Here is a 21,789-nt window from a genome sequence, read left to right as displayed (position 1 = left end):
ATGGGCCTGACAGCTTTGGTAAAAGGCTTGCAATGGAGAGTTTGATGATATGCATCTCGCTGAGCATCCACTCTAGTAAGACCAGAAATTACTTTTCCAGGAGTTAGGATTTCTCATTTATGACAAGCACAACTTCTCAAAGAAGCTGGTGAAAAAAGACTTCTGGTTTGTTGTTTGCATTGATTCTTGAAATAAGAAAGAGGAGGAATTGAGATTGGGAACAGGTGCAGGAAAGAACCCTTTTTTAATGTGCTCAAGGTGGGTGTGACCTCAGAGTGCACAAACATCAAATGAAGAAAGTAATGGATACAAAACATCTGTGAGGAGTGCAGCCATTGGTAGGAAGGACAATGCCTTAATGAAAATAGTGTAGAGATGGAAGGCCTCTTCCAAGCTCAGCTGCAACAGCATTTGTCTCCTGAGCTTCCCCAGCCATTTTCTCAGTCAGAGAATTAGAGGTACCTGTGCAAGAATCCTCTGTCTCACAGAGCCTTGTGTGATCAAGTTGAGTTGGTGCAATCAAGTTGAGCAGTGGAGAGCCTCTCCAGAGCAGGTATTCAGGGAAAGAGCAAGGAATGTTGGTCCTTCCCTCAGCACAGGGAAGGGTGTCCTTCAGTGCCTCTTGGCACAGCCATGCTGGGGCACAGCCATTCTGCCTGTGGGGCTGGCTCTGTGCAAGCCCTGGGCTGGTGGAGGCAGCCCCACCTGCCCTGCCCTGCCCTGCTCACACAGGGGCTGTGACCCAGCCTCTGTCTCACAAGTCTCAGCTGGGCAAAACCTGTGCCCTTGGGATCTGGCACTCTTGCCAAGGGCCTCTGGAATGGTGGGTATGTGGGATCTGTACTCAGCTCCTTGCACTGCTCGCCTTTGCTGCCACACCAGGGCAGGAGAATGGGGCTGCCCCAGGCCTGGGAATCACCCTGCTCATGGTTGCTACCATGCTCTGTCAATACATTGGTGCTTCAGCCTGACCCCACTGCTGTTCACAGCTCAGAAATGTCTGCAGCAGATTGACATGGGAGCTGTCAGGATCTCTTCTGCAAAGGAGCTGAAATGTGCAGTGGAACTGGGTCCATCTGTCGAGGTGCTTTATGCACCTGCCTGAAGCAGTGGACCAGGCTGGGCTGAATTACACACTGCCCTTCACAGGTGTCTGCTGAGCTTATAGTCCAGTCTTCAACAAGAAGATCCCAGAAAACTCTTCAATCATGGTGCCAACTAACCTGGATCTCTCTCAGGTTGTCAGAGTCCAGCTCTATCCCCCTTCCAAGTGTGTGGTGGAAATGGTGTTTGTTAGCTGTCCTTCCAAACAGTCATAAGGCAGGGCCCAAAATCTTGGATGTGAACGGAAAGCAGGAGCTAATCCTGTGACACAGTCTAGTGGAGCAGGAGTGACAGCTCATGGCAAATGACTTGAGACAATTCTTCAATGCTTTTAGCATGTCTCTCATTCCTGATCATGGAATTCCTGGTGCACTTTTCTGTCTCTCAGTGAAGCCAGTACAGGGAACCAGAGAAAATGGTCAACAGAAGATGTGATTTGTGGTCAGAAATGATGAAAGACTTGTCACCTCCTTAATTTGCATATGTATTGTGGTGTGGAAAAGGTGTGGGTGTGTTGTTTCTGTGGCCATGCATCTCACTGTAATCTTTCACCACTTATTTCCAGACTTCGACTACTTTTTCAGGTCTGAATGGCTGTGCTGAGCTCCTGGGATTCATTTGTGGTAGGTGGCCCTATTGCTACAGTGCCCCATTCTCCTACTACCTTCTATTCTGGGCAGATGGTGAAAGCAGTGCAAAATGGGATGTGAGAGCTCTGTGCTGCTCCTGGTGCCTGCTTCACTTCATGTGAGCTTCAGAGAGATTTATGTGATGTGAAATCAATAGGGTCTCCCTCTGAAAGCAGCTTGTGGATGGGACTAGTGAGTTTCCCATTGGAGCTCTGGCTAAGAATGACTCCTTCGTGTGCCAAACTTGGACCACAGTTTCCTCTTGCTGAGGAAAAATAACAGCTCTCACCTTTAATATGAAGATTACAGAACAGTTTATATATAAACCACTAATGAATTATACTAATACTCCCACTATAAAAAGAATTATATTATCCACTCCTTCTTTCATACAGATTCAAGCCTTGAGATTAAATGACTTTCCTGTCTCACTTTGAGAGCTGGATACAGAACCTGTGAGACAAAAGCATCAATCCAGTCTTTTAACTGGAAGATTTTGCTGTAACAAGTTAACCTTGTACTTGTCAATCTGCCATGCACTTCTTTTCCTTGACATCTTGTCTCTAATGCAGGGAGTAAAAAACCCATCAAGTTTTATGGTGAAAGTATCATCTGGGAGAAGAGAGCAGCAATAGGTTTAGGACTCTTTTCTGGTTCTGTGTGTCCTGAAGGCAGAGCTAGGCACAAGCAGCAGGCAGGTCATAGGATGTGTCTGTTTTGCTGGGGAGGGTGAGGCTCCAGGGCAGACATGACATTGTCCTGCTGTGGGAAGAGCACAGAAAGGTCAGGCTGGGCATTGGCAGGTGCAGGTTGCTATCCTAACACAGAAGCAAGAAAAGTGCTGGACTCTGAACTGCTTTGCCAAGGATAGGGAATGGGGTGCTATTCTCTGGCTGGGATGAACTGGCAGGAAGGGTGTGCATGGACTTGTGTCCTTCAACTTTCCCTTGACCTGAGTAGCACCACTGCTGCTCTGAGTGCTCCCAGCATAGTGACAGGAGCACAGTTGTGAGCCTGTGCAACTCTACAGATTTCTGTCTGTACCAAAGCCAAGTCCAGTGCTTCCAGGGGTGCAGGTTAGCACCTCTTTCAGGCAATGTCCCTTGCTGTCCCATTCATAAGGGATAAAAACACCCATCCCAACTCTGGAGTGCAAAACATGCTGGTAAGGAATAGTCCTTATACTCAAGGGAGTACTTGGTATTTATATAGCATTGCCTTTTTTCTTCCCCTGTCTGAGCCTACTGGAGATAGATAGATAGATAGATAGATAGATAGATAGATAGATAGATAGATAGATAGATAGATAGATAGATAGATAGTAGAACTTCAGCCTCCTTACTGTCCATCAAAACAGAATTTGAACCTACTTTGAAGTATCCACTAGCTTGCCGCAGCCTTGAGCCAGCATTTCAGCAACAATGTGGATGGACAATTCAATGTGTATAAAATAAACCCAGCTGTTTTGTCCTGCCTGCAAGAACTTTGGATCTGCAAAACTCCTGTCAAGAATGTTGCATTATGGAGAAGACAATTATCTCTCTCAGGATGAGAAGGACTTGGCTGCTTTTACTCTGGGAAAGGTAACTATGGCTGAAGGCATATACTCTACCATGTCTGACCTAGAAAATGCCAAAATGGTTGTCTATAGCCTTAGAGCTTTATAAACCTTGCTGTATAAGACATAGAAATATACTATTGTTCTTCTGTTGTCTCACACTGAAAAATGTTTACCTGTCATGTTTTACATGGGGGCCCATTTTAGACAGGGGAAGATGGAGAGGGCAAACAAGGACAAAAGAATAAATTCTAGTTAGTACAAGCTTTTGCCATGGTTTGTGACTTAAGTATCTTCAAGGTGATGTGAGTTGCAGCCCTATTCCTTCCATGGCACAACACTTTTATCCTGGGGGAATAATTTTAAAAAACTTCCAGACAACTACCTTTGCAGCTTTTCTCTTTCACAAGTACAAAATTAGTTACATGGGGACACAGAGGTGATGCAAAAACCTCTTCAAGTGTTTCCCTAAACAGGAAGAAAAAATGCAAAACAAACCACAGGCTGCATCCATAAGCTCAGTGCATCCCTGTATGAGATTCCTGAGGCTTACCTGCTATTGAGAGGCAGTGGTGCTACACAGAACTTGCCAACAATGGATGGCTCATCCTTGCTCCAAAAATGATTCCTGGGGATATACTTGAGGGTCACAGTGTTTATCTGGCAGAGGGGAACTCGGTGTGCCAGCAGCCGTTTGCCTGTCTCCTGGTCCTTGGGTCTGCAAGGCAGGATGAGAGATGTGAGGGATGTGTTCAGCCAGCCTGCAGATACAGTGCACATCCATGGAAACACTGGAGGAATCTGCAGTGTTATTGTGAAGCCCTCACATAACAAAATGGAGTGACAAGACTCATCTGTCAAAATAAGACACTGCATGAGTGTTTTACAGGCTGTCTCTCCATGTTTTATCTCTGTATTCAGGAATATTGCTGTATAAATAGCCTTCCTTCCATCACCAACTCTTCTTACTGTTGCATATTGATTGAGACACTGCTCAGCTTGCCACAGAGAGGTAAGCAGTAGACAAGTCAACATCTATGAAACGGTGAATGGCATGGATAGGGATCAGTGGGGATCAGTACACAAGCTGGGGTCCTCAAAGAAAGCTAAGAGGTGTCAGGCTCAAAAAGAATGCCCACTGCACAGAGTACCACTCCTTTCCAGCTGTTATAATCCTTGCTTTGGGATGTTGTGAATGCCAGGAAGTTCATATGGCTGTACAAGTCAAGGGAGGGAGACTGGACAGGTTTGTGGAATAGAGAAGCTAGTAAGGATAATGATCTCATCTTTGGCTCTGAAAGTCCCTGAGATGTAACTAGACACAGGGAAACTCTTTGGGGAAGTATTGCTACATGCTTGCTAAGAGATATTTTTTATACTCTTCTGTAGCTAATTGTTTTTGATCATGTTGAAGGTGGGATGCTTGGATAGATAGACCTATGTCCATCCCTATGCTCTTACCCAGGCAATGTGAACTGAGAAGTGACAGAGGTTTGGTAATGAGCCAGTGACCAGAGCCCAGAGAGTTGTGTGCCAGAGATCTGTGCTGCCCAGGTATTCTAAGTCCCTTCTATGGAGTCCATCCGGGAGTGCTTGCACTTGATCTATTTGGCACCTCCTAGAGCATGGAGATCATTGATTTCCTTGTGCTCATGAAGAATGACGTGTGCAGCTGGCTTGGCACGGTCCCAGAACCACCTGGGTGACTGTCTGATCAGAAACATGATGGCAGGGAAAGGAGAGAGGTGACAAAAGGGTCAGGAAGAGCCTACAATTCTGTTAACCAAAGTAACTCTCAGGCACAGGCTTACAGCAGCACTCACAGCAGCCAACCCACAGCAGCACACCCAGTCCCTCCCTTAGACTGCAGCAGTAGTTGCTGGGTTTTGTGTGTCTGTGTCTGGCTTGAAGCTGCTAAAAATAAGAAACATGGCAAAATTGTGGTTATAAAAGTGAATAATGGACAGCAAATGGAGGCCCGTCTCTCTATGGCACGTTGTCCATGGACAGAGGAATGCTGTACAGTTAACCATGTTGGAAGAGCCACTGCTGGGACTGACACTTGGTCCAATCCTGCACAACATTTGGATGGATATATGAGACTTGGCTGGCTTCAGAGGTATGTTTTCTTGGATATGGGGGATGATGTCATGTGATGTGTAAGCACACAGCGGTGCAGCTGGGAAGTGTCCTGTGAAACAAACTCCTCACTCATCAGGCCCATCCATGTCAGCTACTGAAGCCTGGGGACATGTCTCTTGGGACATTCTGAGCAACATGTGGGGAGAAGTAAGATTGGAGTGGATATTTGGAAGAGGAGACAAGAAGGGCAGTTTGAGGCAAGACACAACCATGTGAGTCCTTTAGCTGAACACTCCCAAGTAAGTCCCTCTGCACTTCTGGGAAACGGCAGCATGATATACATGACAGATCATCTGAGATAAGTCACTGATCGATCAGTGTCTCAACTGTGATGTGAGGATCTATGTTTAGATGCCCATTTGATACTCTGAACTTGACTGCACTGGAAGGCTGAACTTTGCCTACAGCAGGGAAATTTGCCCTTTGCTACAAGTGGGAAATAAAATGGGTATCTTCAATTTTATACTCTCAAATCTGTAGGTTTATAGCTGTAAGCAAATTTTTCAGTTTAGCCTTGTGTTTCTAAGAAAGGCATTTAAGAGAAACACAGCTGCTGCTCCCCCCCGCAGGGCATCTCTGGCTCGGTTACCCTGCTCTAACTCCACTGTCTCATTAAACCGGAGGGTACAGCAAAGCCTCGGGATTGCCTGCCTGGCTCACTTCCTTTCCCTCCAGTGCTCACATGCCTCCTGCTGGACTCCCACCAAAGCTGGTGTCCGACAGCTGCCAGTGGGAGCGCCGCACGGCTCCTGCTCTGACCTGGGCACCACTATTTCTTCCCTCCTGCATCTGTGCAAAAGGCAGATTTGGCTTCCAAACCAGGAGGAGTTTGGAACCAGGAGAACAGACTGAGCTCCACCAGGCTGGAGTACAAACCCAAATTCTGGTGCCTGGCTGGAAATCTGTGACCAAGCATCTGCGTCACTCTGGAAAGTACCCTGGAATGTGGCTTCCCCTTCCCCATTTCTCCCCCTGCCTCCTGGTGCCCACTGAATCAGCAACACAGTTAGCTCCACAGTTAGGTCACAATATTTTGGCTTAGCAGTAAGGACTGTGTGGGAGCCAGCACAGGAACCCCTGTGATGCTGGGAGAGCCGGCTGGGACTCTTTATCAGGCTGCTGTCCTGCTTCCTGAGGCAGCCAGCAGCATGTGTTAGCTGCATTGTGGTTCCCAGTCCAGAGCAATGGGCCAGGAGTAGGAAGAAGTGAAGAAGACTCTGGGGATTTTGTTGTGGTGGGGAGATCCCCTGGTGGCAAGAGCTGTGGAAGCTGTGGAGTCTGATCTTTTAATTCAGACTCAGTCTGGTGGAGGGTGGTGCTTTCAAGAGGCATCTTTCTGTCCACACCAGGGATCTTGGTCCCCTGCCCCTTGCTTTTGCCTGCAATGGGAGTGAGAGCATTGCTCCCTTACTGCAGAGGCAACAAGTCCTGACATATTTCTGACTGTGCTGAGGTGCACTTGACTCCTCTTTGCAACTGCTGCCCTCTTGGGCATCAAGAGAAATGTCTAAGCCACCACGTCCATCCCTCTGGAACCTCTGGTGGATTGGGGCCCTGCTGTAAGCCACCCCTGTCTGCCAGAGCAGGGCTAATAACTGTCTGACAGTGATTGAAGTGGAGCCAGGTCAGGGTATGGTGTGGAAAAGGAACCAGTGTAGCCACACAAAAGGATCCAAATCTGAGGCTCCCAGGCTGTTCCTACTGCTTTGTGCACTTGGAGAAGACATGGACCCAGTCAGGGTTACTGAGTAATGGTAGCACATGCCTGATTCTTCAAGGCATTTAAGGAAAATGGGGTGGGACTCAAGAAACAAGGTTGTGGTTCATCACTTAGAGAAATACACTGTTGTTGTGCTTTTCCTGGACTAGGATAAAACATCCTTACTCATGGAGATGGGAAAAAACAGGCCAGAAGCAAGCACTGTCACTCACATGGTGATCTTTGCTGTGTCCTTGGTGCTGTTGCTGCTGAAACTGATCTCAATGATGGTGACTCTGTTTCTTTTCTTCTGCAGCTGGAACTCAACCAGGCTGTGGTGGACTGAGCAAGAAGAAAAGAATGTGAATGTGAGAACACGTACTATCTGTAGGACCTGCCCATGACAGAAGAAGGGCTCTAGCACTCATTCCCTAGCCCCACCAGCAGAAAAGATTGAACAGACATAAGAAAGAATCAAGTCTCTGTGCTGTGTGAGGCACAGGGGGCATGTCTGTATAGCCCAGTGTGAACAGACAGGCATTTTCAATGCCTTGTACTTCAGCCCTGAAACACACATGGCTGTGTTAGTTCAGGGCTGTGCCCACACTGACAAATCTGTTTATGGAGGAGATGTGCAGGGTTGTTTCTCTTCAGTGGTGTCTCAGGCCCCATTGCCCACAGCAGCTGACTATGATGGGGCAGTGTGCTGTAACTACCTATCCTCAGAGGATCTGCTCCATTGGCCAAAATCCTCTGGCTCCTTTTTCTCTCATGCTACTTACCACAGAATGGGGCTGAAGGACTGGTCATTAAAAAAACTTTCACTTCCTGGGGCAGCCTGCTCATGTTGACACCTGCCTGCTCCAGCAGACCTGCAGGGGGAAATAAAGTCAGTGCAGGGAAAGCCATGAATGACAGAACAGAAATATAAGTAAGAAATATAACAGAAATATAATATGTATCAGTCACCTCCTTTTCACCCTGCCTGACTCCCCTGTCTTGGAGAACAGGTCCCTTTCTTAGACCAGTGCAAATCAGAGCAAGTACACGTTTGTGGTGTCTGACAGGTTAACATTCCCTCAGAAAACCTCCACTGGCTACCCCAGGTAACCATCCCCAGAGAACCTCTTGGTGGCTTTCTTTTCATTCCTCTGCCAACAAAGTGTGCTGTCAGAGGCATTTGTGCAAAATGAGCAAGACCAAGGACTACCAAGTCAGGAAACTTGGTGCAGATGTAAATGACAGTGCAAACACAAGGGAAATGGAATTCTTTGGTCAAATGAGGAAACCACCATAACTTGTGGCTTGCATCATTGAATAGCTGGCAAAATGGTTTGGTGAGAGAGCCATTTTGCTGATCTGAGAGAACCTATACGAAAAAAGGCCTCTCTTTATGTTCCTCTGGTACCATACTGCAAATAGCAGCAGAGGACACTTGGATGCCACAGCCCAGCTTCAGAAGCCTAAAAGAGGCACCTGCTACCTTCTACCAGTCCAAAGAGTTCATCTTTGGGGTGACCATGGCAGAAATTTATGAAAAGGAGGTGGCTCAGCAACACTGAGTGGTGTAGAAGGCTGGGACTTCAGGCTTGAACTAAAATTTCCAGCTGCTTCGCTAAACAAAACAAGATTTATTTTTTTTTTGAGCTGATTGCCTACTGATTCTGGATGGCAATTCTGGAAACTCTCTTTCAACACATATCTAGGAAATGTTTAACGATCAGAAATGTTCAAGATTTTGTTCTACCGTGGTTAATATATGAGTTTTCATATTGTATCTACAGAAGCCTGAAAACGAAACAGCTTGTCACTCTTCCCGAACAGATCCAAAGCAAATCCTGCTCAGAGAAATCTGGACTACATCCTGTGCTCTGCACTGACACCATCAGGATAGTATTGCCATCTGCTCTGGGCAGGTCTCATGCTGATACTGTACCTATTCTGGGACAGGAGGACAGGAAGGGTTTTGCACAGTCCAGGCAATGACCATTTAGAAAATCTTGATGACTTGCACAGGGGAAGCCCACGATGGGACAGGGGTGGCTCAGGGCACTGATGTAGAGATGCACAGCCCGCATGTGATCGCAGATCAGGAAGTTGTAGCCTGCAGGGAAAACATCAACCAGAGAAAAGCAGCCATGAGTTTTCCTGTCAACTTCAGGCTTTTTGCTCATTCCCAAGGAGTTGGGAGTGAAGGAACACTGTTACTGCAGTGATGACCTTCCCATTAATAACATTTTGCAGGGCATTTCTGTGGCTACAAGCCCAGATCCCACTGCAAGAAAAGTTCTACAGGAAGTTAGAAGAGTAGCTATGGGAAATGAGGTAACATAGGCGTCTCAGGAAAGCTGACCCTCAATGCAGCTGACTCATACAGAACATATTTGAATGTTAATGAGTTCACACTGTTTACTGTGGAAAGTCCTCTTCTCTAGAAGAAAAGGACAGTAATTATACAAACTGTCTCTCTAAGTAGACACAACTTCCAGCATGAAAGCAAAAAGCAGCTTTTGTTAGTGCTACCTAAGAGCCTTTCTAGCAAAGTGTCATCTCTACTGAAGCTAGGGTTTTGTGTCACAGAGAAGCATCACCAAAATCACATCTCCTGACAGTGGTGCTGCCAAGACACTTGATCTGTATATGATTTTAAGGTCACCTGCTTCTTGTACTGCTGAGAAGAGGTGTGGGCTGTGAATATGTTTGTCTCGCTTTGCTGACTGCCCTGGCTGTAGCAAGAGCTGCTTGCCAAACAGCATTTTCAGAGTCTGCTAAATGACCATGAAAGCTCTCTGCTTGGCCAGAGGGGGTTCTTACCTGCAGAGATGAACCGGGGGCATCCTGGCTGATCTTTGCCTCCATTGACAAAGTAATCGATGTGGCCGACAGGAATCCGGATCCCAAAATCTGAAAGGAGGTGAAATGCCACTTCATTCTCAGCCTTGGCTCTTCTGTAGGCTTTACCCTACATGTTGATGACAGGTCCCAATAACTAACTTAGTGGTACTGAAGCCAGCCCTAATGCTGGAGACATAAAGGCCAGATATCCTGCTTCTACATGTGCAGGTTTGATGCATGGAGCAGAAAATGCTTCAGCCCCTGCCATCAGAATGACCGGAAACTGTCTTAACCACCAGCTCAGCAATTCTAGGTCTTGATTCTATGTAAAGAAGAACTAAACTGACCCCAGCCTTAATGTGGGACTGTGAAGGATAATTGAGAGTTGTATTGGTAGAGGTTTTCATGGTCTTCAGGCAAAAGGTGTCACTCAAAGGCACCACCTTATTCTTTAGCACATGTTCTGCCTATGCAGATCCTCAGTGCTTTAGAGAAGTTTCTCTGTTGTTGTGTCAGCTTTTGATTTGACTCCGTTACTTTCCAACAGCACCCTGGGTGGCACCTTTCTTACATCAGGCAGGAAAAACAAAGTGAGGCTAGACCTACAAATTCTCTTCAGGCAGTAAAAGTCATGCTGAGGTGGTTCTGCATAAACTCACTCTGCTGTAGCAAACTCTGCCTGTCTGTTGTTTGAAGTGCTCCGGGGTACGAATTCATCATCAAAACCTTTCTTAACAAGAATCTTCCTCAAGAGTGAACTTGAACTCATAGCAGTTTGGCAAAAAGAGGGACAATGGCCTACAGACTCCTTAGCAATAATGCTGTCAGGAGGAACAGGAGGCCAGGCTGAGGACGAGAGAAGCCAGCTTACAGTCAGCATCAGTGTGAATGGCTTCCACGAAGAGGGCATCCCCAGGATCCAGGCGTTCCTCGGGGCTGGCTCTGGTGTACTTGGGGCCTGCAGGATCCAGGGCTGGAATAAAATCAAACACCTCAACAAGTACTCTTCAGCCCCTCTCTTTCTTATTTCTGGACCAGTTATTTTATCTAAAACTTGAAAAATAGTGCTAGGCAGATATAATAAATTATTCCCAGTTCTCAGCGATTAAGCTCCAGAATAGTTTCTGCTAGAAGCAACCTCCACTACAGCTTCCTTGTATTGTTCCCACTGTTCCACACCCTTTGGCAGTGTTTTATCTAAAAGTTTTATGCTGTAAAGCCATGACTGAGCCTTAAATAGCACTAACAGAGTGGGTGCATGGTGGCTCTTGGAGTTTTGGTGAAAGAGAATCAAACTTTTCAATGCCTTCCCAAATTGTGCTGCCATGTGTATTATGACTACAGCCTGAGAAATGTCACTGCAGATCAGCAGTGAATTCAGCGCCCCAGGCATTAACCAACTCAGGAATTACACAAGTTTCATACTTCCTAACAATTTTAAACCAAAGAGGCTTCTGAACCCTTTCCCCACAAATAAAACTGAGTCTTTAGCAATCATCTACATTTTTGCCTAAAACTTGCTCCTAGAGTAACTTCTGTGGACTCAAAGGAACACAGAAAAGTATCCTTGGCAATACCAAGAAGCAGATTTTGTTTGTTTGGTTTCTTTTTCCTGAGGTTTATCCTGTTCTCATTTTATAGAAAAGTAACCTCACAAGACTTTTTGTCATTCCCCAGGCAACAATAGTTTAGGAAGCAGGTCTGCTCCTTGTGCCATTAACCTTGGAGGTGGCTGGGTTCACAGCTTTGGACTCAGTCTCATTAATTCTCCATGGAGAAGGCAGTATCAACAATATACAAATGGGCATGTCTGCATTTGTGAGGGGAGAGGGAAGGAGAAAAAGAAGGAAAAAAATCTTCTTTTCTGTTATTTCTGTAAATAAAAGCTAAAAATAAGACTTTAATGCTCTTTAATCTTGAAATGCACAAAAAGCTGAGAGGTTCCCCACCCACTTCTACAGACCAAGTTGTAGTTAAAAGCTTTAAAAGATACTGAAAATTGTAATTTAGCATGGCATAAAATTCTTAGTGAGGAGGCAGAAACCTTATATGAACATACACTCCAGCAAATTGTTGCTCTGGGGTCAAATTCCTGTGTGAGGAATTTGTGAGGAGGCAGGACTTGAGATCAGGCATATCTTGGGTCTAAGCCAACCTGTCTTCAGGATCCTAAATCTGAACTGGAATCTGCAATGCCCAGTGTGCCTATGAAATCACAGGATAAACAAGAATGTGGAAAAGGGATTGTATTCAAGCAGAGTTAAAAATGGAATAAATAAATCTGCAAAGCTTCTATTACATGTGTACAACATATAGGGGAAGAGTGCTTGACTCTGAAGTTAATTACTGTGGTTTCATGGAATTGTGTCTGCTTCTGCTCATCTGAAGACATCACTGATCATAAAATTCTAGTGCAGGACAGAGGCAACTCTAAATTTCTCCTAATGTTAACTTTGATTCACAGCTTTAACAAGGGCTCAACATGAAATTCATTTCCTGTAAAGAAATGCCCATATTTCATGCAGCATAGGTATCTGAGAAAACAGAACCAACATTTCTCTGGACTGCCCAGCCAAGAGTGGAGTGAGACCCTTCCTGAGGATACCTCTGTGAGACAGACCAGCATGGGCTGAGGCAGCAGGAGTTTAGGCCACACTGCTGGAGACTTTGTCTGTTCCTTCATAGTGGCATTCCCCTCCTATCAAAATGAATCTCTGTTGGTCATTCCCAGAATTTAGTAAAACCCTTGACAATCTGATATGACATACAATGCAGCCCCACTTTGAGAAGGGGTGGTGGTGGTAGTGTGTGGACTAGAGAGACCTTCCAAAGTTTCTTCTTACCTAAATGATTCTGTGACTTTATTCATGCTTCACACCTAAAGGCTGAACAAGTCCTCAGTGCACCAAAACCTCTAAGTGACAGGATCAGCCTATAACCATTTTGCTCTGCAATTCCTCCAGTGGAGTCTCTTCCTCACACCTCTGGCTGTGTTTAAGGTCAGCTCTGTTTGGTACACACTCTGTTTGGGTGGCATTAGCCCAGCCTACTGTGAAAACAGCCAGCTCGTGGGGGAGAGCAGCAAGGAGCCTCATCTGGGTACTCCCAATGTTGGCTCAGGCTCTTCTTGCATTTGTTCCATGCCTGAGCTGTGTGGTAGGGATGCCATGCCCTAGCCTTTGCCTTGTTGGTCAGCCTTGGTCCTGACTTGACTTCCCAGCTTGGTCTTGGGCTTGCCTTATCACTACAAACTAGACTGTGCATGACCCTGGTTCCTGTCACTGCACCCGCTCTGCTCTCCTGCCCAGACACAGTAGGACTGCATCCCTTGTCTGTGAGGCCACTGCCCACCTTACTGTCCCCTTGGCTCTCAGCTCATGTTTTCTTGCAGAGCAGCTCACTCCTGCTGCTCCCCCCAAAACTGCATTGCGGGCTTTAATTCTAAGAACCTCATGTGCATGCTATAATTTGGAAGCAAAGCTTCTGGGTGTTGTGGGCTTTCACTGGTAATGAGGGCTCGTACCAATGCTAAGCTGGCACCAATTTGATGAGTGTAGCAGAGGTGGAAGCACCTTTCTGCAAATGCTTGTGTTCTTTTGGCAGCATGGAGCAGACTGATGCTGGAAAGGCGCTGTCAGAACCTAGGGAGAAGCCCATAAGCCTTATTAAATGAAAATACCATTCTGAATTACTCCCCTTTATTGCTCTTTCATTCTCTCTCCTGAAGGACAGGTGAGGACCCCAGACTCAGAATGTGATACCTGTTATCCGTCCCAGGCGGCCGCCGTGGAAGTGCCCCACTAGGCCCCCGACGTGGGCTCCCAGGCTCACCCCAATGATGTGGATAGATGTCCCTGAGACTCCCAGGGCCTGCAGGGTGACAATAATACAAATTACTCTTTCTGGAGCAGAAAGGTGAAATACCCTGTGCCAGCCCACACAGCAACTCTATAACTCTCCTAATCACAGAATCACACAGAATCACAGAATTTTCAAGACTGGAAGAGACCTATAAGATCATCTAGTCCAGCCGATGTTCTAACTGTTCAACTAGATCATGGCAGCAAGTGCCACATCCAGTCTTTTTTTAAATTCTTCAAGGGATGATGCCTCTACCACCTCACTGGGTAAATGATTCCAGTTCCTGACCACTCTTTCTGTGAAGTATTTCCTTCTTACTTCTAACTTACATCTAGCTTGACGCAACTTGAGACTGTGTCCTCTTGTTCTATCCGTTGTAGCCCGGAGAAAGAGACCGACCCCCAGCTCACTACAGCCACCCTTCAGGAAGTTGTAGAGAGTGATGAGGTCACCCCTTAGTCTCCTTTTCTCCAGGCTGAACAACCCCAGCTCCCTCAGTCGCTCTTCATATGGCTTGTGTTCCAAGGTGTACAGTGGGAAACCAAATACTCAAGGAAATGATGGGTTGCACTTTCTGTTTTTCAGGGCCTTTCTTCAGGTCCACAGATGCAAACCCAGCTCTAAACAGATTGGTCAGCACAGCAAACACTTAATGGAGAGTTTACATGTAGCTGGTTAACACAAGGATTCATCCCCCTGATTGCAGAAGTCTTGTTCAGCTGTGCTTGGCATGAACAGAATGGGGCACATCTAGGTACTTCTACATACTGGGAAGTCTATCTGAAGCCCAGAGCAAATATATTATAGCCTCAAATCTCACTCCCTCTAGCTTCCTGGACAAAATTTCTCAGCAGCAGAAGAAGACTGTCCAGTGAATATGGATCTGAGAAGACCCAAGGCAGACTATAGGTTTGTTCTGAACTAGAGAGGCAGCTGACAACTGGGGTTTTTTCCAGAAAATGTCAAAACTCGAAGGGAAGAAGAAAAATGGTGGCATGCTCAAGCCTGGATTGAAAGAAGGGTAAAGGAAAAATCTGAAATAAAAAATCCACTTGTCCAACTCCTGGGTAGAGCAGGTTGGGAGCAGCTCCCTGGCCATTCCCCTGCACTGGAAATGCACAGTGGCTTACCAGGAGCTTGCTGATGAACTGTGAGATGGCGAGGGCCAGCTGTGTGACATTCTCCACTGCAGAGGGATAGTCTCCTGTAGACCCATAGACCCAGTCCACTGCAATCACATTCACCTGGCTGGTGTGCAGTATGGCCTGGACAAGCCCTTCAATCCAGGAAGGTTTGGTACCCAAAGCCCTGAGGAGTCACCAGAGACAAGGATGTTAGCTGTTCCCCAGGCAGGGCCTGTGCCACTGTGTTGTTCTCTGGTGCTGAGGCTTCACATGTCTCAGAGGAGGCTGCCAGACAGTAGCTGGAAGTTATTTTTGGTGCTAGACACCCACATCTCGATTTTGTTTTGGTTTTTTTGTGGTGGTGTAATAACACTTTCCAGAATGCTCTGATTTTGGAGGGAACCCAGATGTTTTAATGAATGAGATAACATTTGCAGGGCACAGGCTGAGATCTCACTGTGTCTGTGGTTCATTCAGCTACCAGAGAGCCCACCTGGAGTAAGTGAGGTGACTGGGAACACCTGGATCCTTCTCTGCTGCCACTGGCAGGAAGTCCTTGCCCAGATCACCTGGTTTTCATTGCTACATTTTCTCATCTCTAGACAATCAAAAATCAGAATCTATACCGAAGAATTCCAGGAAAACCAAGGAGGCTGTGTTCTGCCCAGTTCCCCTAATGTCATCTGGTGAAGAATGTGCTGTCTCTCTTGAAGGCAACAGCTGGTTTTCTGAGAAGACCCTGCAGTATCTGCTGTGGTTTCATCCTGGTTTTCTATGCACTTTCTATTCAGGCTTCTGCACTTCAAAACAAATAATATTATATGGTCACACCTGACTGAAAAATGGCACAGAATCCTACAGAATGATGGCAGTTAAAAAGAAAAACCCAACACTTTCAAGAACAGAAGGATAATCTGTCTGCTTGGGGTTCTAAATGTCTCACTCACCCAGGCTATTGGGCATGAAATCCAAGAAGACAATTTAAAGGGACAAGAATCTTAAAGAAAAGACTTCATAACTAACAATGTTGAAAAAAGGAAAGAAAGAGAAAGATGTGGGAAGAGAGGGAAAGAAACAGAGAGACAGAAGAAAGGAAAGGAAAAAGGGGAAGGAAGGGGCGGAAGGAAGGGGAGAAAGAAAGAAAGAAAGAAAGAAAGAAAGAAAGAAAGAAAGAAAGAAAGAAAGAAAGAAAGAAAGAAAGAAAGAAAGAAAGAAAGAAAGAAAGAAAGAAAGAAAGAAAGAAAGAAAGAAAGAAAGAAAGAAAGAAAGAAAGAAAGAAAGAAAGAAAGAAAGAAAGAAAGAAAGAAAGAAAGAAAGAAAGAAAGAAAGAAAGAAAGAAAGAAAGAAAGAAAGAAAGAAAGAAAGAAAGAAAGAAAGAAAGAAAGAAAGAAAGAAAGAAAGAAAGAAAGAAAGAAAGAAAGAGAAAGAAAGAGAAAGAAAGAAAGAAAGAAAGAAAGAAAGAAAGAAAGAAAGAAAGAAAGAAAGAAAGAAAGAAAGAAAGAAAGAAAGAAAGAAAGAAAGAAAGAAAGAAAGAAAGAAGAAATTTATAATAATTTCTAACTTTTTTTAGGGTCCAAAGGGTGTGAAGCACACACAAGAAAAGGCAACTAGTCACAAACTAAAGGACTTCAAGTTGTGCTGTAATGTGGGGTATCAGCAGCATTTTCCACCAACAGCCTCCTATAAAATTCCTGGGTCCAGTTTGGGGGTGAGAATCCCAGTCTCTGCTCTTAGGAGTTGTTTTTCATGCAGCCACTCTGCTGGGGAGACAAGAAGGTGACACAAGCATGCCAGCCCACCCAGTGTTTGGGAAAGCTCGGGCAGTATTTAATTCACCAGTGAAAACCTAGTCACAGTGCTCTTCTGTCTCTCACCTGAAGCCATGGATGATGATTTTGGTGTCCAGGCTGCTGTTGAAGCTGCGGTTCTTGATGCCATCATCAGCTAAAATCAGCTCTCCACAGCTGGGGCTCGAGGAAGTGAACAGCAGAAACTGGACCTTGAGTTTGCTGCCCCGTAGGAGGTTGGCTCTCTGGAAGTCCACACAGTGATGCTCTGAGAGCCTGTCTGTATTCCCTGCACAGGAGGGAGGGAGTGGCACATTTAGTCTGGGTCTGTGCAATGGGACAAAACCACCCCTCATTCTAATTCATCAGGAAAATGAAAGTAGCAGTTTCACCAGGCAGAAAAAAATAAACATCTGATCTGCAGCTATGAGCTACACCTGAGCAAATGTAGGCTGGAAAGCAAGCACAAAAGTTCAGCAGTGTGTGTCACTAGCAGTGCCACTTGAAGGGCTGGTGTAGAGCATCCTGCTGCAATGACAATACATGCACCTTCCCTTTCTGGACTGGAGGAGGTGAAGCAGCCTTGAATCTGACATATGATAAAATAATCATTCATTTATCTATTTTTAAATCAAACAACCAGCTTCCCAATTTCCCTCAGAAGGTACTTTACACCAGCTAGACAAAACACAGCCTACAGGTCAGCACAAAGGGGCGAGATTCAATATTCAGATTCCCCTAAAAGGATGTGACTATTCCTTACTCTTGTTTATTTCTGTCTTCCTGAGCACTGACAAGGAAGAAAGAGATATTTTTAGAGATCAGCTTGGAGAAAATATAGGTCATGAGCCAGTCTAAGTAGCAAAAGTGGGTCCAGTGCCAGCACGGTGTCAGAAATGGCATAAAATGAGGGGGATCATCAGTAAAGGTAAGGCAGGAGGTGCACTGCAGTGAAGCTGCAGGTGATGTGTGACTGTAGATGTGATCACTAAGGCAGTCCATTGACAGTACAATTAAAGAAAGAAGTGGAATTGTGGCATTTGTTTATTTTTCTCTCAGCTAATGCAGATCACACTCGCTGACCTTTTGAAGCAATGTGGTAAAGATGCCATTGCCAGAGTCCAAGTGGTCCCTTTTCCTTACACTTCAGGGCAAACCTGGATCATTCTTGTAAATCAGGTTAATGGAATTCAATCACTGAGAGTGATTGAATCAAAGCATAAGAGAAGAAAGGACCATTCTTGCACTACTTTTTGTCCCCGGCACCTAACAAGGTTATTGCCAGGACCTCTTGACATACAGCTTGTTTAGGGAGAACTGAATTCACATCCCTCTCTGTATAACCTTCAATCCCTTGCCAGGCACTCATGTTTTTCTTACCTGTTTGTGCTGAGCTGGGCAGCAAGAGGAGAGCAAGAACCATGAGCAGTTTTCTCTTCGGATCTTCAACCATCTTCCTGTTCATCCAATACAAGTATAAGGATTGTACAGGGGAAAACCAGCTGTGGTTAATGATCAGCTTGAGTCTGTAATGATCAATCAGCCTGTGCACTTTTGGGAAAATGACCTAATTTGGATTTTGAGAAATTGCCTCTGCTCTTATTAAACGATTAGTCAAAATTTGAAGCAGAGACTTCACTGACTTTTTGTTTAAAGGAGATGTTTGCCTTCCTTTCCTCCCTACCTCCCTTTCCTCAAGGGAAACTTCTCACTTCAGAAATCAGGCAGTGAAACCAGTCCCAGCAAGCGATAGAGTTACAGTGCTTTATCCTTGCTACTGAGACCTTTCTGCCAAATTCTGACTAGGGATGCTGGTTTATCACAAGGCTTCACAGTGAGTCCACGCCAGGACTTCATATCAGCCTTGCATTGTATTTTCCTACTGCATTGCTGTCTTTCCTGTATTTCTGCTTTTGGTCAGATACCTGTAACAGTCTAAATAAGGCAAAACAGTGGATTACACCTGAAAAGTGTGGGAAAGGCAGGCTAAAATATAACTGCTGGTCATATCACCATAACAAGCCCACACTACGTCTTTTAGGGTGGGGGCACCCTTCAGTAATGCACCAGCATCATAAGCATGCAAATACTTCAAAAAGACCTTCGAATAAAAAACTTTTCCACTTTGGTGTATACAGATGGAGGAGCATAAGTGCACCCCCAGACGTGTAACATGACATTGGTGATGTGGAGGTACCACATCCCTGGCTGAGATGGGCTTTCAGGTAAGGACACACCTGTATCCTCTGTGTTGGTCTGTCGTGCTGGACAAGGCAGCTTTGGCCCTGGCTGTGCTAAATGGCAGGGAGGGCGATGAGCAAAGTTCCCTGTCCAGGTACTAATCTACAGTGGCTTGGCTGAACAACCTAATGAAGAAATTTCTTCAGTCTGACCAGAAAGATGACCAAAGACATTTCAAAAAGCATCAGACACTACTTTTCTTTAGAGCTAATGGTGATAGCAATGATTTCCTTACCCCAGTTTGTTCCAGCTGAAGGCTTTGGGGCTCTTTTAGGCAGAAGTTCATTGTATTTCCAAATCTTCTGAGATAAAATTCTGCAGTTTTCACTGAAAGTTAGGCAGCCTCAGCTGCCTGGCCTGGAGGACTATTCAATCCCACCCCAACTGCATCCTCCTAGAGATACATACAGAGATACCTTCTGAGCCTGAAGTACTTGCCTCCAGGATCAAGCTGGCTTATTGTCAGAGGATATTGTCAGTGTCTCACAAATATGTGCCTAAGTTTGTCAACCCAATCAATTTTCCAAGACTGAAAACTGCAATGCCAATAGCCATCTCCTGGCTTCCAGCCCACGCTTCATCTTTCCATCCCCAGCATCAGATTAATCTTAATTTATCTTACAATTCTCAGATTGTAAGTTAAAGCCTGTGCACTCCAATGGGCCCATTCCTTCATTGCCAAGTCCTATGGAAATTTTGAAATTCCATGCAATATAAAGCAGGCACCAGTATGACAGCCTTAGAGTTAAACATGGCTTTGGCCAAGATTTGCAGATCTGGTTTTATTTTGTGAATTTGCAGAGCTCTTAAACAACATCTTGGTGCTTAGCAATTCTGCAAATGCACAAAACTGGTGTTTTTTTAAAAAGAAATGTCTTAATGAAATTGAAAATTCTGTTTCCTGAGCAGTATTTTTTTCTGAATTCTCAGATTTAGTAATTCCTGGATTTTTTTTTTATTATAGCAGCACACTGTGGCAATTTCATATGCAAACAGCAAAAGCCACTCAAGTTACTCTGTGCTTTAAATGCTCTTATTAGTAAAGCTATTTTAGTATAAATTGTTTTCTGTTTATTGCTTGTGAACTTAATTACAGAGTAATTACAGTTACATTAATTCAGGAACATAATGCCACTTATTTTGCTTCCCAATGGGAGTGATTATAATGGCAATGGGAGCACTATTGCAAAGACTTTCAAATCACTTTATACTTCTTTTTAAAGTCCCTTACAGCACACAGTCATGAAGCACAGTGTGATTTGCTTGTGAATGTCAGGGATAGTGAAAGCAAATAAACTTGATTTTATACACAGATTCTTTTAATTAAAAAGAAAATTTAAAAAATGTACTGTCTGCACATTCAAAATGCTGAAAGTGCCCAACTCAGCTGAAAGTGCTGAATCCCCACCCACAAAGCAACAGCTGGCAGAGGCATATAAGCACTGCCAATACCCAATGGTCAAATGGAAATCTGATCACAGGAAAATTCACTCAGCCTGGAAAACTAATTTTTGATACTGAAACAATGCAGTCGGGAAGCAGCACCAGACCTTGGGGGAAGCCAAGTGTGAGCTAAGCAAATGACTATTTAAAGCCTCTCCCTGTGGCCTTTGCATCTGAAGAAGGGCATGAAATACACCCTGAGCTTAGCTCAGTGCTCTTTAAGTTCTGGATCCCCCCTACTGGTGGAATGCTTGGTCTCAGAGCTCCTGTATTTTCTGTCATTTGTCTGTGAAGTGGAAACCATGGCTCTGGTTTAAGCATGCAGACTCCTGTGTATTGTTCCCAGGATTGACAGAGGAACCAGGATTAGTCCTCATCTCAAAGCAAGTTGACCTCCCTGCTTTCAGAAGTGTGTCCCAGCAATGACAGAGCAGGAAGTAAACATCAAAGATGTTTTGGCAACTGAGGAAGGGAAAACATGGGCAAGTCTGCTTGGATACTCTGTCAGGAAAGGAGGAAAAACAGCCACCGGAGCCTTTTTTGAGTACTTTATGGATCTTCCACCTGGTATGCATAAGGGAGAATGCATCCTTACCATGTATCACCAAGTAGAAGAGCCTGGGTGAGGGCAACAGCCTCCAGATTCAAGTTTTTCTCTCAGTTTCTCTGCCCTGTGAAGCCCTAATCATCTTCTACAATGTGGAGCAGCTCAGTAGGAAGAACACAGGCCTGCCTTAAGTGCATGTGGGTGACCTTCTGTATTGCCTTCCACAGGAAGGAACTAATATAACCTGTTTCAAAGTGAAACTGTCTGCTTCAAATTTCTCTCTCCTAACCTCAAAGATTTAGTTGAACAACCTAATTAAGAATTTCTTCAGTCTGATCAGGAAGATGACCAAAGACATTTCAAAAAGCACCAGACACCACTTTTTCTTTAGGGGGAATTGAATTCAGACTAGGGAACCTACAGGAAAGCTGTATTGTGCAAGCACCCTCCCAGCAACAAGGTTCAATCCAAAGCCTCTGACATCTTGGGAGGACATTTTACCTGATGAGGATGAGTCAGCAGCAGAGAACATGTGCTCCTGCCATGAGAGTGCTGCAGGAAGATGGCCATGTTACATTTCTGGCATAAACACTGTGACTTGGAGCCTTTACAGGGTAGGGGGGCTCCCTTTGACACTTGTCAGAGATTAAGAACAGAAGGGAAAAGGTAACCAAGGGACAGATGTGTCCATGTCACTGAGCAGAAGGAATTTATGGGATGGGCCTGTCTCCATTTGTAAGTGAGCTACACATCATGGCATTCCAATGCAGCTGTGGAGAAAGGATCAGTATTATCCTGTTTCTGTAAGAACTGAATGAG

At 45.1% G+C, this 21,789-nt stretch overlaps 1 protein-coding gene across 1 annotated transcript; it reads right to left on the bottom strand.

Annotated features, from left to right (window-relative positions):
* Positions 1-2,096: 2,096 nt before the first annotated feature.
* On the bottom strand, positions 2,097-18,192 carry PLA1A (phospholipase A1 member A). The gene is made up of 11 exons (XM_058800152.1): positions 18,120-18,192; positions 16,827-17,028; positions 14,959-15,136; positions 13,729-13,837; positions 10,839-10,940; positions 9,947-10,036; positions 9,069-9,236; positions 7,915-8,004; positions 7,366-7,474; positions 3,845-4,009; positions 2,097-2,495 (listed from the first exon to the last, which is right to left on the bottom strand). Exons 1-11 carry the CDS (start codon positions 18,190-18,192, stop codon positions 2,411-2,413), a joined length of 1,371 nt encoding a protein of 456 aa, XP_058656135.1. The 3' UTR covers positions 2,097-2,410.
* Positions 18,193-21,789: the final 3,597 nt, after the last annotated feature.

This window comes from Ammospiza caudacuta, chromosome 2, assembly GCF_027887145.1.
Source record: "Ammospiza caudacuta isolate bAmmCau1 chromosome 2, bAmmCau1.pri, whole genome shotgun sequence".
NCBI classification, from domain to species: Eukaryota; Metazoa; Chordata; class Aves; order Passeriformes; family Passerellidae; genus Ammospiza; species Ammospiza caudacuta.
Note: the sequence above shows the minus strand (reverse complement) of the source record. Positions and strands in the feature narration are given on the sequence as shown.

What these genes read in the sequence shown, in the direction of transcription:
- PLA1A (XM_058800152.1), bottom strand. Translation starts at nt 18,192, where the DNA reads ATGGTTGAAGATCCGAAGAGAAAACTGCTCATGGTTCTTGCTCTCCTC. An exon ending in CATTCACACTGATGCTGACT is followed by an intron (nt 10,037 to 10,838) that starts GTAAGCTGGCTT and finishes ACCTCCTTTCAG; the next exon opens with ATTTTGGGATCCGGATTCCT. An exon ending in CCCCCGGTTCATCTCTGCAG is followed by an intron (nt 9,237 to 9,946) that starts GTAAGAACCCCC and finishes TTTTCCCTGCAG; the next exon opens with GCTACAACTTCCTGATCTGC.